Here is an 18,324-nt window from a genome sequence, read left to right as displayed (position 1 = left end):
GCGAAGACTAAATATTGCCGCAAAAAATGGAGAGAGACTATGTAATCATCAAAGCAAAAAAAGAAAAGAAATGTGATACAGCCATAATTAATTTGATTATTCTCATGTTGTAACTTTTAAGCTTGTGAGTATATTATAACGGTGCAAAATTTGAACATCTGACATCATATGGAGTATAAGAGGTTGTGTTAGGAGAAAAAATGGACCACCCCACAAGTACAATTAAAGCACCCAAATCCGACAGCAAGGCCGAGCTCATGCAGACCGAGCTCATGCAGACCGAGCTCAGAAGATCAAGCTCATGCAGGCCAAGCTCAAAAGACCGAGCTCGTTGTCCACATGCTGCGGCTATGTCCTGCAGCAGTCTCACCGTACCATGCTTTGCTTGCCGACCACGGCACGATACATCAATCAGGGACCATACCCTGCTACGACTGTCAACAATTAATGCGCATGGTCTCCACGGATCTCCGAATTACTCAAAATCTCAGGCCATCCATGGCAACTCATCGACTCACCCAACTACATCCGGTCACCCCCAACAACTCATTGGCTCCAGTCCCGTCCTTCACGACAACACATTAATTCAGATGACCACACTCAATCATGACGGTAACTCATTTAATTCGTCCGGTCACACTACAGGTAATCCTATATCCCTCCTATAAAAGGGAATCCTCTCCCTCTTAGAAAGATCCGAATTATGAAAACTTCAAGAGATAACCTCTCTCCCTCTACACATTAGCCCCATCTGACTTAAGCATCAGAGGACCGGTGCCGGAAATTCTGGCCACCGGTTTTTTGCAGGTCCCCCAGAGGATGCAACCCACTGACGTACCGCCCACACCAGAGCTCCTCCTTTTCAGCCAAGTGGCCACCCTCGGGTCCAATTTCCAGCAACAGGTTGTATTAAGACAAGCCTGGAATACTTGATTGAAAATTAGAAAATTTAATCTAGCTTTGGATCTTGTTGGATACCGTTGAAACAAAATCTTCTGCTGCGGATTGTTTGCAAAACGAAAGCTTGTGCATGTCTGGATTGTCATCATACCAACCATCTCATGAGTAGAGGACTTTCATGCAATTTTTTTTTTTTTTTTTACCGAACGCGTTTGACTTTTAGCAAAAAAAAAAACGCGTTTGACAACTATCTATTTGTTTGGCATTCTAACATGATGATCTCAATTTCTAAATCGAATGAAATTTTTTGTTTTTGAGATGGATAATATAGCAACGATTCATGGACAACTCTCTGCCATGCAAAAGATACATCGTACATGATTCGAGTTGATACCATCTTGAGCTCAATCCACTCTCAAAACAACCTGTCACCCATCATCTATACCATAGTATTTCGAACTGTTCGCAATTATTTCACCCATGGCTGTTAGCGTGACCATAACGGTGTTACCTAAAACAAGATTCTCACCAATCTCCGTTCCTCCATAAAGTTAAATGCTATTTACCAAAAAAAAATACTGGCCAAGGGGAACTGGGGAACCCAGCCCGAGTCACGTGTATGGCTCACGGGTTTGTTAAAAGGGCCAAAAAAAAAGAAAAAAGCAAGCACTGAGAAACAAAATAAACTATTCAATTTCATCTAATATTATTTACTTAATTACTTATAATAATAATTCTAATATAGTTAATTATTTGATAATAATTTACTTAATTTTGAAAACTCCTTGCTTTTCGTGTACGGGCTGCCGTACTAGTGTTTTCAAACTTCTCTTTGAAAACTGACGCTGTCTTCAGAGCTGACACCCATATGTCTCCAGAAAAGAATCTCCGGGAGACCCGCCCCCGGTCCGAACCGCCGACGACTCGTTACCCGACCCGGCGGTCCGTGTTTACCTTTCTTCAAAGTCACTCCCTCTTCTCATCCGGGTCAATTGCCGAACCGGTTTGACTTGCTACAGGCCAAGGTGGACCCATCTACCGGCCGCCGCTAATCACACCGTTACGACGAACATGACGGCGTCAAATTTTATTAAAAGGTCGTTTATAAAACCATCACTGTTAGATCAAAACCCCCAAATGTTTCCTGTCGATATGCTATATAAAAGTATCAAAAAGTTGTTAGCTTTTATATCGTAACGTGAGTAAGCATTATCACAGAATAAAGGTCATTATCTTACCACCCACCAATCATTATATACGGGCATAAGAACACCAAGATAAAAAACTTGAGGGCCCAAGACTGGTACCCAAAGTAAAACTCCATTCTCTGATGCCGCATGCGATGGAACCCAACCTATTTGGTATTTGGCTGGGCCCCGTAACTTGCAACCAGCACTAGTAAAAGTGCTTTACGAAATGGGAAAACTGTAAACAACGTCGGTTAAAACGTTACAATGCCGTCAGTTGAAACGACAAGGAGAAGAGGACGAAGGAGCTCTCACATGCCGGTGGGGCCCACTCACCCTGTCACCAACTCAGCCAAGACAGAGAGAGAGAATGGGGGGTGGGTTTTGCTGGAATTTGAAGGGATTAACAGCAGAGCTAGGGCGTGGGGGGCAAAAGCAATGGCAAAGCCAAGTCTTTCCTTTGGCTACAAGTATAAATAAATCTATAAATTATAGCACTCCTCACTGTACTCGCTACTTGTAGCCATTATTGGATCATATTTCATTTTTTTGGTAAAAGATCATATTTCATTGAATAGCTACATAGATAAAAGGAAAAGGATAGAAATACAGCCACGCAGAGAGCGGGGGGGAGAGGGTTTTTTTTTCCCCTTCCCTTCTCTTTTCCCTTTTCTTTTCTCTTCCCCGCCCCCCACATCCCTTTTCTTTTCTAGCTACATCCCACCTGCCATCCTCTCTCTCTCTCTCTCTCTCTCTACCAAACCCTTTCCCCCGTTCCTCCCCGCGCTCCTCTCCGAGGCCACCGGAGAGTTAGAGGGGGAGGGCATTGCTTCATTCTTTTCTCCCAGGTCCCGGTTCTTGCTCGCCGTCAGCGATTGATGCGAGAGATCGGCCACTTCTAGGTTTCCGGTCTTCTTGAAGTTGCCCTGATCTGCTGCTCTTGCCTGCCCTAGAACGATCCTTCGCTCAAGAAAGGTCGGCTCAAGCCCAGGTTTGCTAGCGCGTACCATGGTATTGATTTCTTTCTTTCATTGTTGCTGTCTTCTTGGATTTCTATCTTTAGTGGTCTATTTGAGCTTCGTTGTATGCTGGCTTGTAGAAAAAAAACGCGACATTTTGGGTTTTTTTTGTTTTGTTTGAGTTTTTTGATGTTTTTTTTTTCTTTCAAGAATTGACTCTTTGTTTGACCTAGAAAATCAAGAAAGGGGAAAAAGGAATGCTGCTTTTTCTTTTTCTCTTTCTTTCTTTTGTAGTATTGTTTATTGTTTTTGAGTAGAGTGATGTTGACTTTATTGGAATGGTTTTGCTGTAGTTATTAACTCTGAAACTTGTGGCGTCCCTTTCTGAAGTAGTTTACCGGAGATTGAGTGAATGAGTTGCGGTAGAAGCTTGATTTCGTTTACTACGAATATTAGGTTTTGAAATAAGGAAAAGAAGAAGAAGAAGAAGAAATTTCTAACCTGAGCTCTCTTTTTTGATTTTTTTTCTTATTTGTTGCTTCTTGGAGGCATTTGAGTTATCTTTTTTTTTTCAACTTATGTGATGCTTCTTGAAGGAATTTTGGAGTCTAACTAGAGGGTCAGTACCAAGAAGTTTCTCTACATGTCTCTATGTGCAAGTAACATGTTAAGTACGATTCTTGAATTAGTTACCTAGTACCGGATGTAGGTGATGTTTTCGTGTTAGATGATTAACATGGGCTTGAGAATTGATACGAATGCATGTACTGGGCATGAAAGATTTGCAATATATGGATACAAGGACACATATTTCATTGTACTTGTATATGCTTTTGTAGCCATAGTCAGTAAACATTTTGATATGTACATGCATTTTGTTATGGGAACATTGGAAATTTGTGTTGTTTTAGCTTTAGACCAAGTTGTAATATCACACTGGAGACAAATTAAACAAAAAAATCACGTATCCATATATTCTGATTATGTAATGGGTTGAAAGCCACAAGTGGGAGATGTAAGACCAACATCATGATTTTTGCCATCGTAGGACTTCTAAATTGTCATCTCAGTGCACTGCACCATGTAGAATTTGAAATAAGTATACTCTAGCTCCAATAGTTAGCATTTTGTTGCCACTTCAAATACTAAATCTCTATAGCTAGGTTGTAACTCTATTATTTCACCTTGTTGTGGCTATATTTTGATACCCTAAGGCCTTGCTTTTTTAAACACAAACATCAAAATGGAGACAGGTGTATGAGACACCATCAGATAGATGTGCATATTCTCCAAAACACAAGTTTGTTGATGCAACTTTTTGGATGGTTCTTTGAAGATCTCTGCCAAACCGTAGTTAAGGATATAAAATATCTTAAAGATTAGGTACTGTCTCTTGAGTTCCATGTCATCTTAATTGTTAACATGTTGCTATCAATACTGCAAATGCCCCATATTGTTTACATTTGGATAATGCTGATCTTGAAGTACAATAAACATATTAATATGATGACTCCTTGCGAACTGATTCCTATGGCGGCTGGGAACAATGCCAACCTTAGCACATCTCGACTGCAATTGGCATGACTGGATCGAGTGCAATCATTAGCAGACATATCATCCCTGCAACAGGGTCATCAAATATGTTTGGATGAGTCCACAAGTGACTCCTAGAGAGATGGACTCATGAATATTACTGGTTTTTAGGAGAAAATCTGAAAGGAGAAGCTACAATATGTGGAAAATATACAGTTCCACGTGCCTATTCTGTAGTTAGATAAAGTCTCAGAAAGGTAAAATCTGCTATCTCTGAAATAAAGTTTTGGTTCTTTGAGTACAGAACATAGCAACTCAGAATCTACAAAAACTGACTGTGAGAGCAACTTTTAGTTTTCCGAACTATGAGTAAAACTAGCTGCTACCCGGCAATGCCCATTTCTGCTTAAAGTAGTTTTCTTGGATAAAGACATTTTGGTGTTAAAAGTCCAATAATAGAGGACAAATGATCCATTAGGAAATTTAGTCCCTTAGTATAGCTTTCTTCACATAGCACAACAACTGTCTTTAACTAAAGAGCAGATGATGAGTAAAACTTTCTACTTTTTGATTAAATAGCCATCATTGTCTAATAGCCATCACCGTCTAATAGCCAGCACATATTATAAACCAAATAGCTGAATTGAAATACAGACTGATTCTTTGTTTTTGATTTATTTCAAACTGTACAAACCCTTTCGGTATGAATTTTTGAATGTCTGACATACTTACATGTTGCAACCGAAGACCTGTCTCATCTATGCAACCATAACATAGGATAACATTGTTTATATGCAAGGTCCGCAATCTCGGTACTGGATAACGCATCGGTACCTTATCAGTTCGGTTTAATACGGTACGGTATACCCGAAGTTTCTCCGATCGGAGTCGTGTCGGAGAAACTTCCTTCCCTATCCCTATAGCTCTCTAACTAATTTTCTCTATTTTTATTTCGGTACGCCTCATAACGGGTGGTACGGCCTTGTACCGACTTGAAGGTATGTTTCGTACTGGTTTCCTCCCGGTACGGTATGGTACGCCCATACCGGGCGGTACGGCGGACCTTGTTTATATGCCTTGTTTTAGGTCTTGCATATAACACTATTCATACCCAACCGAATCTGATTCAATCGTTTACTCAAAAAATGAGTCAATTTTGTTCAGCCAATTCTTTTTGAAGAATGTCAAGTGCCTTGTTTTAGGTCTTGCATATAACACTATTCAACTAATTTGGTTTAGACTATGCAATGATAGCATCAAATAATGAATCTATTCCTTGCTTATCTCACCCTGTATGAGTAGCTTCGTGTCCTTTTGCTAATATCATTGGTGCAAGCTGAAAGTTAAGCATGTTGGACATCTCAACTTCTTGTTCTCCATCATATTTCGGTACATTTGCGAAAACATTCTCATTCCATGCTTTTTAAATTGACATCTTATCCTTCTTGAGTTAGTCTTACTGTTTCTCTGTTTCATATTTATACTGCTTTTCTTTCTTGATGTACATTATCATCAAGCAAAATGAAAAAAAAATATGAAATCTTTCAGGAAGCAGAAAGATAAACCATAATGTTAGTAACAAATGTTGCCTGTGAGGGATAGTTTCTTTAGGGATGAAAAATACTTGGCCTTGGTCTAAGATTTCTGGGACTGTTAACAAAGGTAGTGGGCTTTTAACCTGGATTCGCTTATTGTTTTTCTTTTTCCTCTACTTACTATACAACATTCAAGCAACCTTTTGTTCAGTACTAAAGTGCCCCCAACTTCCTGCTTCAAGTTGAATATTTCTATGATGTGCATGCTTAATGTGGAACCAGCTTTTTGGCTACTCTATAAATTCTTGGTTTCTTTAAATTGGTATTTTTGCATGGTAGCTTGTATATTTTTAATGTTTTTAATTTCACACTTTTGATTAAAAAATACCATCAACCATGTTCACTAAACCATGCTCTTGTACATGGATAAATTATATATTCTGCTTCTTACTTCTTAGTCAAATACAAGGACTTGCTTTGTCGCTTTTTGGTAATCTTGAAAGCAGCCGATGCCTGCATCCGTATGATCAGCAATGTCTTGTAAGAAGCTGAGATTAAATCTTCTGCCTCTGATAGTTCAACAACAAATAAATATGGTTAAAGTGCATTCTTATTATTTTGATATCTTTGGTTTGAGTAATATTTTTTTTTGATGAAAACTAGGCAATTCCTGACCTCTTATGATCTTGTTTATTACATTACTAAATATTTCATAAATGTTTTTCCAGGCAATGGAAGATTATGCATCGTGCAATGGGCAGCGGTTTAGAAGGATAATGCGCCAATGGGCTACTTATTCAGAGCTGGACCCATTGGTTTGTTTATTCTTTTCATAGTTAAATTTGGAATTTTCATTAGAATTATTTCCACTGCTAAATACTTTTCTTATAGATGAGACATATTGGCTGCAGAGAGAGCTTCCCATCCTAAACAATCTTCTTATTGTGCTTACTAACCAGTTTAAAGGGTTTTAATTGATTATATCATTTAAGCCAATGAATATTTGTATTATCTAGTCCAAACTTATGACAAAAACCGAGTTCAGCAATTATAGAACTGATTATAATATAGTTAATCTAATGACCATTACAGAGGGCAATCTTGAAAATGTAGGGCCAGAAATGTGTCTGCATGAAATACATAAAAAACTCATGCAACTCATAGGTGGCACTGGAATAGTTGCTTTTTTCCTATGCAATTGTTTGGTGGTGTCCACCTTGCATGCATGAAATTTTTTAAGTAAATATATCCTTCTCTATTTTTGAAATAAGTAAATAATTATTTCATATATGATTGATCTTACTATTAAAAGAGTGAGTTATAGAGAATGATTTTCTTTATGCACTGTTATTTTGATTGAGTTCTCTACAAGTAGTATGCAGTTAGAGTAACTGAATTGTTTATGCTAGGCTTCTTGTGGGGTTTTCTTTGACTGGTTTCGAGGATGAAGATGAATTGTTTTCTTTTAATGTTTAAATTTCTATAAAAATAATGTGCATGTCATATCATATAATTCATATCATTCCTCTCTTATACACCAAATCAGGATTTGGGAGTGGATTGACAGTCTATAGGGATGATTCAGGATTTTGTAGTGGTTGGATAAACCTACAGGGAAGCTTAGCCATTCGTGCCTCAGAACCTCACCACCCTCAGTGGCAGCTGTTTGGATATCTGTCATGTATTCCAAATGATTACATCTTCTTATAGAACTCCAGACCATACATCCTCACCTATTTGTGTTGATGATGTTACCTGTAACTGACGGTTGCTGTTGGCTGCATAATATTTTACAAAACCATCAAATTAGTCATCCAACGTAATGAGGTCTTGAAGACACATTCAGTTGCTGATGCCTAACAGTTCTATTACATATATTATATCGCTTATGGTTATATGGGAAAGAAATTGGAGACTTATTTGATGTCTAATGTAGACTAGGTGTTTTCCAACATTGGTTGGTGTGAGCGACCGATACAAGTTGGCTTGTTAATCTTGCAGTGTTGCTAAGATGGATAATGCTTGAACTTATTTTGTAAGAAAATCACGTACATACTAGCATAAATCTTGAATGCTTGTCCAAGTAAACTAGTTGCATGAAATCTATGGTAGGATCGTTGAATTAAGTTAATTTGTAAGTTATAAAATCCTGTGATGCAGTTGTTGATATTTTTGTTCTTTTCTGCTCTTGTATGTTTGAGATGTCCACTCTTTTGAGTATGCAAATACTAATATTATAGGTTTTTTTTTGTGCTTTCAGCTGAATGAAAATTTGGATCAATGGCCACATCTAAATGAGTTAGTACAATGCTATAAGGCTGATTGGGTAAAGGATGAAACCAAGTATGGGCACTATGAAACTGTTGTATCATCATCTTTTCAAAGTCAAATTTTTGAAGGGCCTGATACTGATATTGAAACAGGTGACAATATCATACTGAAGATAATTTTCTTATGATTTCCTTTGGCATGAAAATGGAATCATTTATGTATTTCAATTTTTTATGCCACAGAAATGCACCTTGCTAGTGCAAGGCAATCTAAGACTGAAGATGCTATTAATGATGATATCCCCAGCACCTCAGGAAGGCAGATACCCGAGACCAGCTCCTACATTTCGTCCTCCAAAAGTTTAAATATGGTACTTGCTAAAACTTCTACTGAGATTTTTGGTGCAGCATAGAGGGAAGATATGCTTGATAACCTGCATATGTACATCTGTATTTGTGGGTTTTGTGCACAAAAATATACATGTTAAGAAGAGCTTATGGATATGCATATTGTTGAAGTATTATGTTGTCATCTCTAGGCAATATCTTGTGGTGCTTCTTTCCCGACTCATCAACTTGTATAATGCAATTTTAAGTGAGTGATATATTTCAATCCTTCAAATCAAGATTTGCTATCTCGGTACCGGACCCCGTACTGGTGCCACATTAGCACTGTGTCGGTACAGGACAAGGATCGCTGAACCGGTACCGGTCGGCACTGGTATGGGTTCGGTACCGGTCTGAACCGGTCAAAAACAGCGTGCCGTGGCAATGCCACATATTGAGCCGAACTCGGTGCCAGTTCGCATCGAGTCCTGGCCGAACCAGACGGAACTGGTTCTGTCCGATTCGGCATTGTACTGGCCAGCGCCGGAACCGTTTTTTGTGGCCGAACCGAACCGGTTGGCGCGGGTACCGGTTCGGTACGAGCTGAACTGGCTGGTTCAGCATTCCTTGGTATAGGGTCTTTTCAGCATGCCAAGTGTCAGCATGCTTCTCGTATCGTGTACCATTGCTGAACTGGTACTGTATGGAATGCTCCGTACTGTCCGGTTCGGGCTAGTATGGTGTACCATGCTTCAAATCTATCATATTTGTCAGTTAAATTATTGTGATCTATTTTTGCAGTTACATTGCCAAGTTCTATATGTCCTGTTCATGTTATTCTGAGGCATGCTTATGGCTAGCCATGCATATCAGAAGTTACTCATTTACCGAGAGATGCAAATGCAGTGTTATTTTGTATGGATATGTATGGAAAAATGTCATGTGCTTCTGTCCTAGCTTTAAGCAATTAGATATCAGGGTTTCTGCTGTTAAATTAGGCTTTGTAAAATGTAATTTTTGTACATATATTAGTTAAGGAGCAACCATGTCAGTGGATATATGGAATTCTAGAGGCCATTGTTTGATTTTAGCTGGTGTATATGAAGGTTTTGGAAGCATCTATTCTTCTTTTTTTCATATGAAATGCTGTCTCATAAATTCTGCTCTATACCTGGCCTTTTGTGGCTTTCTGTCTGATGTAGTTTTGAGGTCTCTTTTCTCTTTATTTTGAAGGAAATGGAAACGAGAGCCACAATACACATTGTTGTTTTTTTGTCTTTTACCTTTACCTGCATTGGCTTGTTACAACTTAAGCCTTCTGATAGAATTTCTATCATGGGCATTGAGCATGTTATATGTCATTCTTTCTATCTCTTTTAATTCTGTTGATCTGTAAATATCTGGTGGATGACGGTTTTGCATATTTTTTTCAGCATTTTGGTGAGTCTCCATTGCCAGCGTATGAGCCAGTATTTGACTGGGAAAATGAGAGGTCACTGATTTTTGGGCAAAGGACTCCAGAGACTCTTCCAACACAACATAAAAGGTTTAGATAATTACACAGCAGTATTTGTTCATGACTGTTAAGAGTCGTCCATGATTTTGCTTAGCTTTGCTTCTTGTTTTCGAGCTTTTTTGCTTCTGACTCTTCCTGTGGTTGCTAAACTCCTAATCATGGGTCTCAGTGGATTGAATATCACCGTGAAGGTATTATCCTTGTCATTTCAAGCTGGATTAGTCGGTGAGTGTTGTGTGCCAATTTTCATTTTTGATGTTCCATAATTTGTGCTGCTGCTACTAATAGATATATGTTTCTTGGATCACATTTTTAATGGTTCTGGTTCTTAATGTGCTGATGTTTTGATTATTTATCTTGTAGAGCCCTTTTATGGTACAATTTGCTTGTATAATAGAGAGAGGAGAGAAAAATTGTCAGAGGACTTTTATTTTCGTGTTCTACCAACGGAACTGCAGGATGTAAGATGTGTAGCTTGTTTCAGATGTTCTTTGGCTATTACCTTTTGAATAAGTTTTTTGAACTTATTGATAAAATATACCGATGCAACCTTATGCTGGTTTATTACCATGTTTGGGCTCGCTGTCATACTTCTTCCCTTTGCAGAAAAAAAACTGATTTCTTCATTTTTTTTCTTCTATAGGTTAATGTTTCTTCAGAATGTCGGGGTATTTTCTCCTTGGATACTCCATCAGCATCAGTTTGCCTTCTCGTTCAGCTGGAGAAACCTGCTACAGAAGAAGGGGGGGTTACTCCATCTGTTTATTCTCGCAAGGAACCTGTAAGTCAATCTTGTTTAAATTTCTTTGTAATTATTTGAGACAATTAATGAGGGTCTATTGCTCATCTTTAATACATCTTGTAAGACATCTCTAAATTAAAAAATGACATTTAAAATTTTTTTCACGTGAGAAAATTCAGATCTTATTTGTAACATCATTCTCGATTTCATTATTCTAATACCAATTGTCTTATCTGTGTCTGGTTTCTTTTGATGGTCTTTCTGGTGTGCAATGTAGAGTCTTTGAATCTAAGCATGTAAGTTTTTTGGCCTTCTAGGTGCACTTAACTGAGAGGGAAAAACAGAAGCTGCAAGTTTGGTCTCGAATTATGCCCTACAGAGAGTCATTTGCATGGGCTATCATTCCACTATTCGAGAATAACAATGTTGCATCTGCTGGTGGTGCTGCCTCTCCCAGCAGTCCACTCACTCCCAGCATCTCTGCCTCAAGCTCTCAAGATAGTGTTGCGGAACCTCTTTCCAAAATCAATTTGGATGGCAAACTGGCCCAATATTCAAGCAGAAGCTCAGTTGTTGTTGAGATATCAAACTTAAATAAGGTCAAAGAAAGCTACACAGAGGAATCACTTCAGGTGATTATCAATTCAATATCATCTGCTGGTTTTGTTAATCAGATAAGTTTTTTGGTCATTATGAATTTATGGCATGTAACGTTCTGTGTCTCATTTTTATTTTCTACAACAGTATATTTTATTGTTCTGTGATCATTAACGATGTAGTCTGTATTGTTGCTATAAAAACCGGACTGGACCAGCTGGTCTGACTTGAAAACTGGCAAATGACCCCTGGCTGGTCCTGTTTTCATGCAAGACCGGAAATGCTGTTTGAACCACATGAATCCTGCTGAAATCGCCAATTTTCTGAGAAAACCGGTGAACCAGGCGGGCAAAATTGAGTGAAATGGTCTGCAACAAAAAGGAAAATTTTGACAAATGGAGTCTGATATGGAAATCCAACCTATGATCAAAGGGTTGGTCAGGAGCTCTCAACCACCAACACAAGAATATGTTTTCAATAGTTTATCAAGCAACATAAACTGTATCTGTTATTCAAAAGATGTTATTTACTTGCTCCTAATAATCAATTCTTCCAATAAAAAACAAAAAACAAACATTTCTTTTCTTTTTGCTGCAAAACTAAGGGGAACATATATATATATATATATATATATATATATATATATATATATATGATCTTTTGCATTTGCATGCTTTTAAAACTTTAATTTTAAAAAAATATCAAAAATTTACATATTTTCTACATTATGTACAACTTTTATTTTTTTAAAAAATTAAGTGAATAATGATTTTTCTATTTATGCTGCAATTAAAGCATAGTGTAGAATGTATATCAATGTGTTATAAAGCTTAGTATGTAACGTAAAAAGTTATTAATAGTTTTCATCAAAAACAAAAATATTGTAAATGGTGATGCAAATTTATGGATATATATTAAATTTTAATTTTTAAAAATATTTTAATTATAATCCGGTCTGATCTATGACCCAGGCCTTTGGTCAGGTTGGTCGCTAGTCTGGTTTCTATAACTATGCTCTGTATATGTAAAAAATGAAAAGAGTGAATGCATTATTAACAGTCATATTAACAAATTTAATACTTATTATGTTTTGTAGTAATTTTTCTGCAAGCAATACTCACACACATGAATTAAGTAATTCATATCGAAGTTTGATTGTAAAGTCTCTTGTTTCTTTCATTGCCTAATCTCTTTAACGACTTCTGTAGTGTTCGAATTGCTATTGGTCTCCTCTATATGCATTCGTAGTTTCTCCATTTCTCATGTGGCTTTGGAGGGTTCGACACATTTTTACAGTTTACACACATTTTTACCATAAAATGTGTGTAAACTGCATGACATTTCTTTAGCCATTCTTTTTAGATGATAACATGTAAGTGCCTCTATCCATCTATTTATGTGATTGTTCTGCATTCCAAGACCTTTACATCTGTGCATTTTGAAAATTTTACTTCTGTTTATCAATTTAATCTGAAGGTGTTGTCTGAAACAGTTTTGCTTGCTAAATCAAATTTAAGGATTCTGGGAGATTTCTCTGGTTGAAGATTTGAAGTTTTCTGTTATTGTTAATCTACAAGTTTTGAAAATGACAGAAAGATATAGCAAATATATATCATTCAAGTTGCTGTGTTTTAAAATTGGTGGTTAGCAGATGTTCACATTTTTGCATTCTGTATCTGTAAAATTGACACTTAATTATCCCCTATGATATCTTCTCTTCTTTTTTATTTTTTTTCTTCCATTTACTTTCTTAGGACCCTAAAAGGAAGGTGCACAAGCCTGTGAAAGGCATACTGAGATTGGAGATTGAAAAGCTTCATGCTGCCCATGTTGATGCCGACAACATTTCTGAAGGTGGAAGTGTGATCAATGATTCAAATGATGCCAGTGGTAGGTTTGCTGAAGCTGCTTATGTAAAAAACCTAGGCAATGGTCTTGATGGGCTGCGGAATGGTAATCTGAAGTGTAATCTCGGTGATCAGAAAGAGTTACACAAGAATGGTTCAAATTTGTTCGCAGAAAATCATCCTGACTACTGTAGTGATGATGTGAGTTGTACGCAGAATTTTTTTTCATGTTTAATTTTATATCTAGTTTGATTAATACTGCTGTTACCCCCTGTCATTTAGTGTGCTTGGTGCTTCTAGGAAACATTATCAAAAGTTGCATAGTGGAAGAAACATTAGTACTCCTACCAAGTTATAAATGATACCAAATCCGATGTTGGAATGAGAGGTTGATTTGAGAGGTTCCTGGGGAATATCAGGTAACTAGTAAATTGTTAAGGTCGGGGTGGAGGAAACAATAAAAGAAGCCTAATAATGTAAGAACTTTTATACTAAGTTATAAATGATACCAAATCCGAAGTTGGAATGAGAGGTTGATTTGATAGGTTCCTGGGGAATATCAGGTAACTAGTAAATTGTTAAGGTCCAGGTGGAGGAAACAATAAAAGAAGCCTAATAATGTAAGAACTTTTATACTATCATTTTAGTCTAAATACTTGAAAATTATGACACATGACAAATTTGATACTGTACTGAATGATTTCTTTGAGAGGTTCATGGATAATGTTTAGGTTATTGGCTCTTGCATGCATGAATTAATATGAATAGCTATTTGAGATGGTTCTGTAATATGTCAGACATAAAGCAAAAGTTAGAAAATTTTGCATAACCAAGAGCAATAAATTACAATTATGGTGTGGTGAGCATTAGTTATGGTGCGAGATGATCACAAGCATGTAAATATAAATTCAAACAACAACAGAAAAGTTCCAAAACCGTGAAAAATTCTACAGGAAGGCTAATTCTGGATTATATGTGTACTTGGTTGTTCTACATACAAAGCGAGATCGTTGTACGGAGATGTGTTCACTGAAAATGTCTGTGGTGGGTAGAGCAGAATTGGGCAAACACTGACCTGAGCATTTAATGCCAAGAAGATTTTAGTACTTGCGAGACAGAGTGAAGCGGAAATTTGTTTTTGCATTAATATATCGTCTTATTAACGATGGTGTTGAGTATTATTTTTTCCTTTCTTTTGAACGATGTTAGCTTTCAATGAAGTTTGCTTTGTCGCTGTGTGTGTGTGTGTGTGTGTGTACGTGAGTGCCTGAAATATCTTGGTTTCTTCTTTCTTACACACAATATGCAGGCCTTTATTCAAGAAACAGAGATATATCCACAATTTTCAGTGATTTAGTAAATCTAATTTAAAGTTGCGGCTGTCGCTGACTGAATAATGTTGACTAGCTTCCAATTTTGTAGAATTTGGACTTGTTTTTTTCAGACATGCATACTTTGTCTTAATAATGTTGATCAGAATATTTGGTGCTTTGGCAGTTCCAAGCTTTTGATTTTCGCATGATGACCAGGAGCGAGCCATTTTTACAACTTTTCCATTGTCTTTATGTATACCCTTTGACTGTTAGTTTGAGCCGCAAAAGAAATCTGTTCATAAGGGTCGAATTGAGAAAAGATGATGCTGACATCCGCAAGCAACCATTAGAGGTCTGTAACTACAATGGTACAAGCATTTTAGAATTCGTAGTCTGAGTTTTGAATGCATTAACTTGATACATGACTGGTCTTTTTTGTCATCAGGCTATTTATCCAAGGGATCCAGGTCAAGCACCTCAAAAATGGGCTCATACACAAATTGCTAGTGGTGCTAGAATGGCCTGCTACCATGATGAGATTAAAATTTGTCTCCCTGCCCTTTTGTCTCTGCAACACCATCTTTTGTTCACTTTTTTCCATATTGACCTCCAAACGAAACTTGAAGCTCCAAAGCCTGTAAGTCCTCATCCTACTATTAGTAGGATTTTAGTGGAAATTGTGGATCTCATGATAAATATATTGTGATCTTATTTGATTTTTGCATAGAAATGTTTCATTATATATTAGCATACCTGAGTTTCCCACAGCATCATCTGATATGCTGTAAACACATGCAGGTAGTTGTTGGATATGCTGCACTTCCACTATCCACCCACATTCAGTACGTGTTGCGTTCTAAGCTCAACTAGCAGTATTATCCTATGTCCTTTTTTGCATGATAAACTTAGAGAAATATTGAGGATGATGAGTTCCAGTATGAGAATCCTTGCAATCTTGACTATGATTGTCCTGGGATTATGATGATATGTGATGGCTAGTAAATGTATTGACTTGTTCTTTGCACTAACTTTTTACTTGTTTACTTTTCCATTCACTTTATTGTTGCAGTGTAATTTATGTGTTGGTTTCATATCACTGTTTCAATTAATTCTGTATATTTTGTAAATTGTTGGCTTGTTATCTCTTCTTAATAGGCTTTGCTGTTTTAGAGGAACTATATGATGCTTCTTTGAAGATGCATAATTTCTAGAGCTCTCTTGGTATATAACTGGACAAATGACTCCAAGTACCAATAGCATATGCTGGCTAGGCCTGACATTTTACATAATTTGTGTCAAGAACTTGGCAAAAGATTCATTATTGAACCTATTCAATTTCGATTGCTTTATAAAAATGTAAATATTCTTTGAGATTGAGAGTAGCACTTATGTGGCAATATCAATTTGTGGTCCTAAATGCTATCATATAATGTCCTATATGGTGCCTATTATTGACATGCCTTGATACGAGAAAACATCCAACATTGCCTACATATATTTGAACCTATAATTTACTTTGTTCGAACTGAATTGACATTTGATCAATAAGTGCCATGTTTAACTCATCTCAAGGCCTGTATCATCTATAATGAACGAGAGAAACCATGTTAGTACCATGATTATAATCCAGGACTGGAGCATATTTATGATCCAGTTTTGAAGTGCTGAAGTTATTAAAATTTTGAGGTATGCAATTCTTATCTTTTTTTTTCAGGCTGCAGTCCGATTTATCATTACCCATTCTGAGAGAGCTGATTCCTCGTTATCTCCAAGACAGTGGCAAGGTATCCTACTGACAAAGTTTTCTTTTCTTTAAAACATGATTGATAAATAAATACAGCTATGGTTAATATTAAGTTGCTTTATCCAACACATTCATGCATCGTTGACTTTAATATGGAGATCTAGTTGGTCTGCAAAAAGTTATAAAGTATTGTTAATTTGACTACAGTCATCTATTGTGTTATCTTGTAGGAGAGGTTGGACTACTTGGAGGATGGGAAAAATGTCTTCAGATTACGTCTAAGGCCAAGCTCCTCTTTGTTTCCAGTCAATGAACGAATTAGAGATTTCTTTCTGGAGTATGACCGGCATAACCTTCGTACAAGTCCTCCTTGGGGCTCTGAACTTCTTGAGGTATTCTTTTTGGTTTCTGCACTGCTTTTGCTTTTGATTCTTTATTCATGAGAACTGGTTTCTCTATAGAATTAATTCTGTTTAAGTGTTAGTTGCTGTTCTTTTTCTACTATCAGTTGTCTGGAATCTTCTGATGATTATTTGTTTCTCTTTATGTTGAGGTGGATCTAAGCTTTAGCTATGCGATGCATATTTTAATGTAAATACTAGTAAATGCATGCTAATGTCTTCTGACCTTGTTTCCGTTAGCCAGAGTGCTTGTATGCATATGAATGGAGCAGACAAGGGTTTGGTAGTATTTTCGAGGGAAGAAGAAAATTATGATGATCTGATTTCTGCCATTAATCTTGCATCACAACTTATTGACCTCTTGAGTTGCTGTGATATCTATAAAGTACAAATGAATCTGCTGAGTTTTTTCTTTTTTCTTTTCCGTCGAGCATGTGATATTTCATGAATTGCTGAGTATTGAACTCTATTCATTCCTTCATGGAGTTTGGTCTCCCAAACATTATGTGAGCCAGCAGATGAGATTTTCTTTTGAAGTCAGTTGATGCAAATGACTATAATGTTTGCAGAAATAGTTCTGGATCGTGGAAATGTCTTTTTTCCGAGGAAAAATTTTGATTGGCCAATCTAGTACACTGAGTTTGAGAAGATGTTGGTTTACTTTGTTGTAAATTTGTAACATGATAGATATTATGTTTGACTGTTTTTTGTGAGGCACTCACATGCGTTAGTGCATCACCCTACGCTCATTTTCAACAATCAATACGTCTCCTTTTACTATGCCATTCTTACTATCATGACATTTTCTCGCTGTTGGTAATATAATAATTTTCGCAAAGGTGAAATGAAATGGGAAACAAAGCCTCATTCAATGGAAACGTGGGAAGGCTGAGTCTTGCTCTGTTCTCATTACCAATGGCTAGGAAAGTGAAAAGGATGTTCTTAAAGTGGTATATTATCCAAATGCATTTGATTAATATTAAGTTGACTTCATCATGGGCTTCTAAAGTTTAAGCACTTCAAAGTAATTAACATTATTAGGTCAACATTGGAGGTGGCCCTTATTATGAATAATTATGAAAAAGAATTCATAGTCTACTCGTAATCATTGGATATTGCTTTATTGTTACAAATAACATTTTTAGCTGGGGGACTGCTGCTAATTTTCCATTTTGATGCCAATTGCTGTTCAAGAAAAATGCAAGAGAAGTATGTGCGTTGTTAATGGTATCTTTGCATTCAATCTACAATTGAGTGGATGATCTAGTAAAAAAATTATGATTCTATTATATTGTTGAATAACTGAAGAAGGAATTCATATGCAGGCTATCAACAGCTTGAAGAATGTTGAGTCAACTGTTTTGCTGCAGTTTCTCCAACCAATTCTTAATATGCTTCTACATCTCATTGGTGATGGTGGTGAAACCCTTCAGGTTTTGTTGTTAGCTCAGGC

General features: G+C 36.9%; 1 protein-coding gene across 3 annotated transcripts in view; it reads left to right on the top strand.

Moving 5' to 3' along the window:
- Positions 1–2,421: 2,421 nt before the first annotated feature.
- The window catches only part of SPK1 (guanyl-nucleotide exchange factor), a 30,220-nt gene continuing 14,317 nt past the window's right edge, over positions 2,422–18,324 (top strand). The window contains exons 1-16 of one of the 3 annotated variants that reach the window (XM_008784536.4): positions 2,422–3,098; positions 6,843–6,929; positions 8,375–8,537; positions 8,628–8,755; positions 10,145–10,257; positions 10,397–10,452; positions 10,591–10,688; positions 10,871–11,008; positions 11,287–11,601; positions 13,321–13,614; positions 14,911–15,078; positions 15,172–15,363; positions 15,525–15,568; positions 16,441–16,510; positions 16,701–16,862; positions 18,197–18,304. In XM_008784536.4, the coding sequence (XP_008782758.3) occupies positions 3,096–3,098; positions 6,843–6,929; positions 8,375–8,537; positions 8,628–8,755; positions 10,145–10,257; positions 10,397–10,452; positions 10,591–10,688; positions 10,871–11,008; positions 11,287–11,601; positions 13,321–13,614; positions 14,911–15,078; positions 15,172–15,363; positions 15,525–15,568; positions 16,441–16,510; positions 16,701–16,862; positions 18,197–18,304 (2,139 nt within the window). In that variant the 5' untranslated portion in view covers positions 2,422–3,095. The remainder of the gene's footprint in view (positions 3,099–6,842; positions 6,930–8,374; positions 8,538–8,627; positions 8,756–10,144; positions 10,258–10,396; positions 10,453–10,590; positions 10,689–10,870; positions 11,009–11,286; positions 11,602–13,320; positions 13,615–14,910; positions 15,079–15,171; positions 15,364–15,524; positions 15,569–16,440; positions 16,511–16,700; positions 16,863–18,196; positions 18,305–18,324) is intronic. The other 2 variants (XM_039124434.2, XM_039124435.2) reach the window with 2 other exon arrangements.

The sequence above is a fragment of the Phoenix dactylifera genome, chromosome 8, assembly GCF_051530095.1.
Source record: "Phoenix dactylifera cultivar Ajwa chromosome 8, Ajwa_hap1_PhDact_Kaust_v1.1, whole genome shotgun sequence".
NCBI lineage: Eukaryota > Viridiplantae > Streptophyta > Magnoliopsida > Arecales > Arecaceae > Phoenix > Phoenix dactylifera.
The sequence above is the reverse complement of the archived record's forward strand: the minus strand, read 5'-3'. Positions and strand labels throughout refer to the sequence as shown.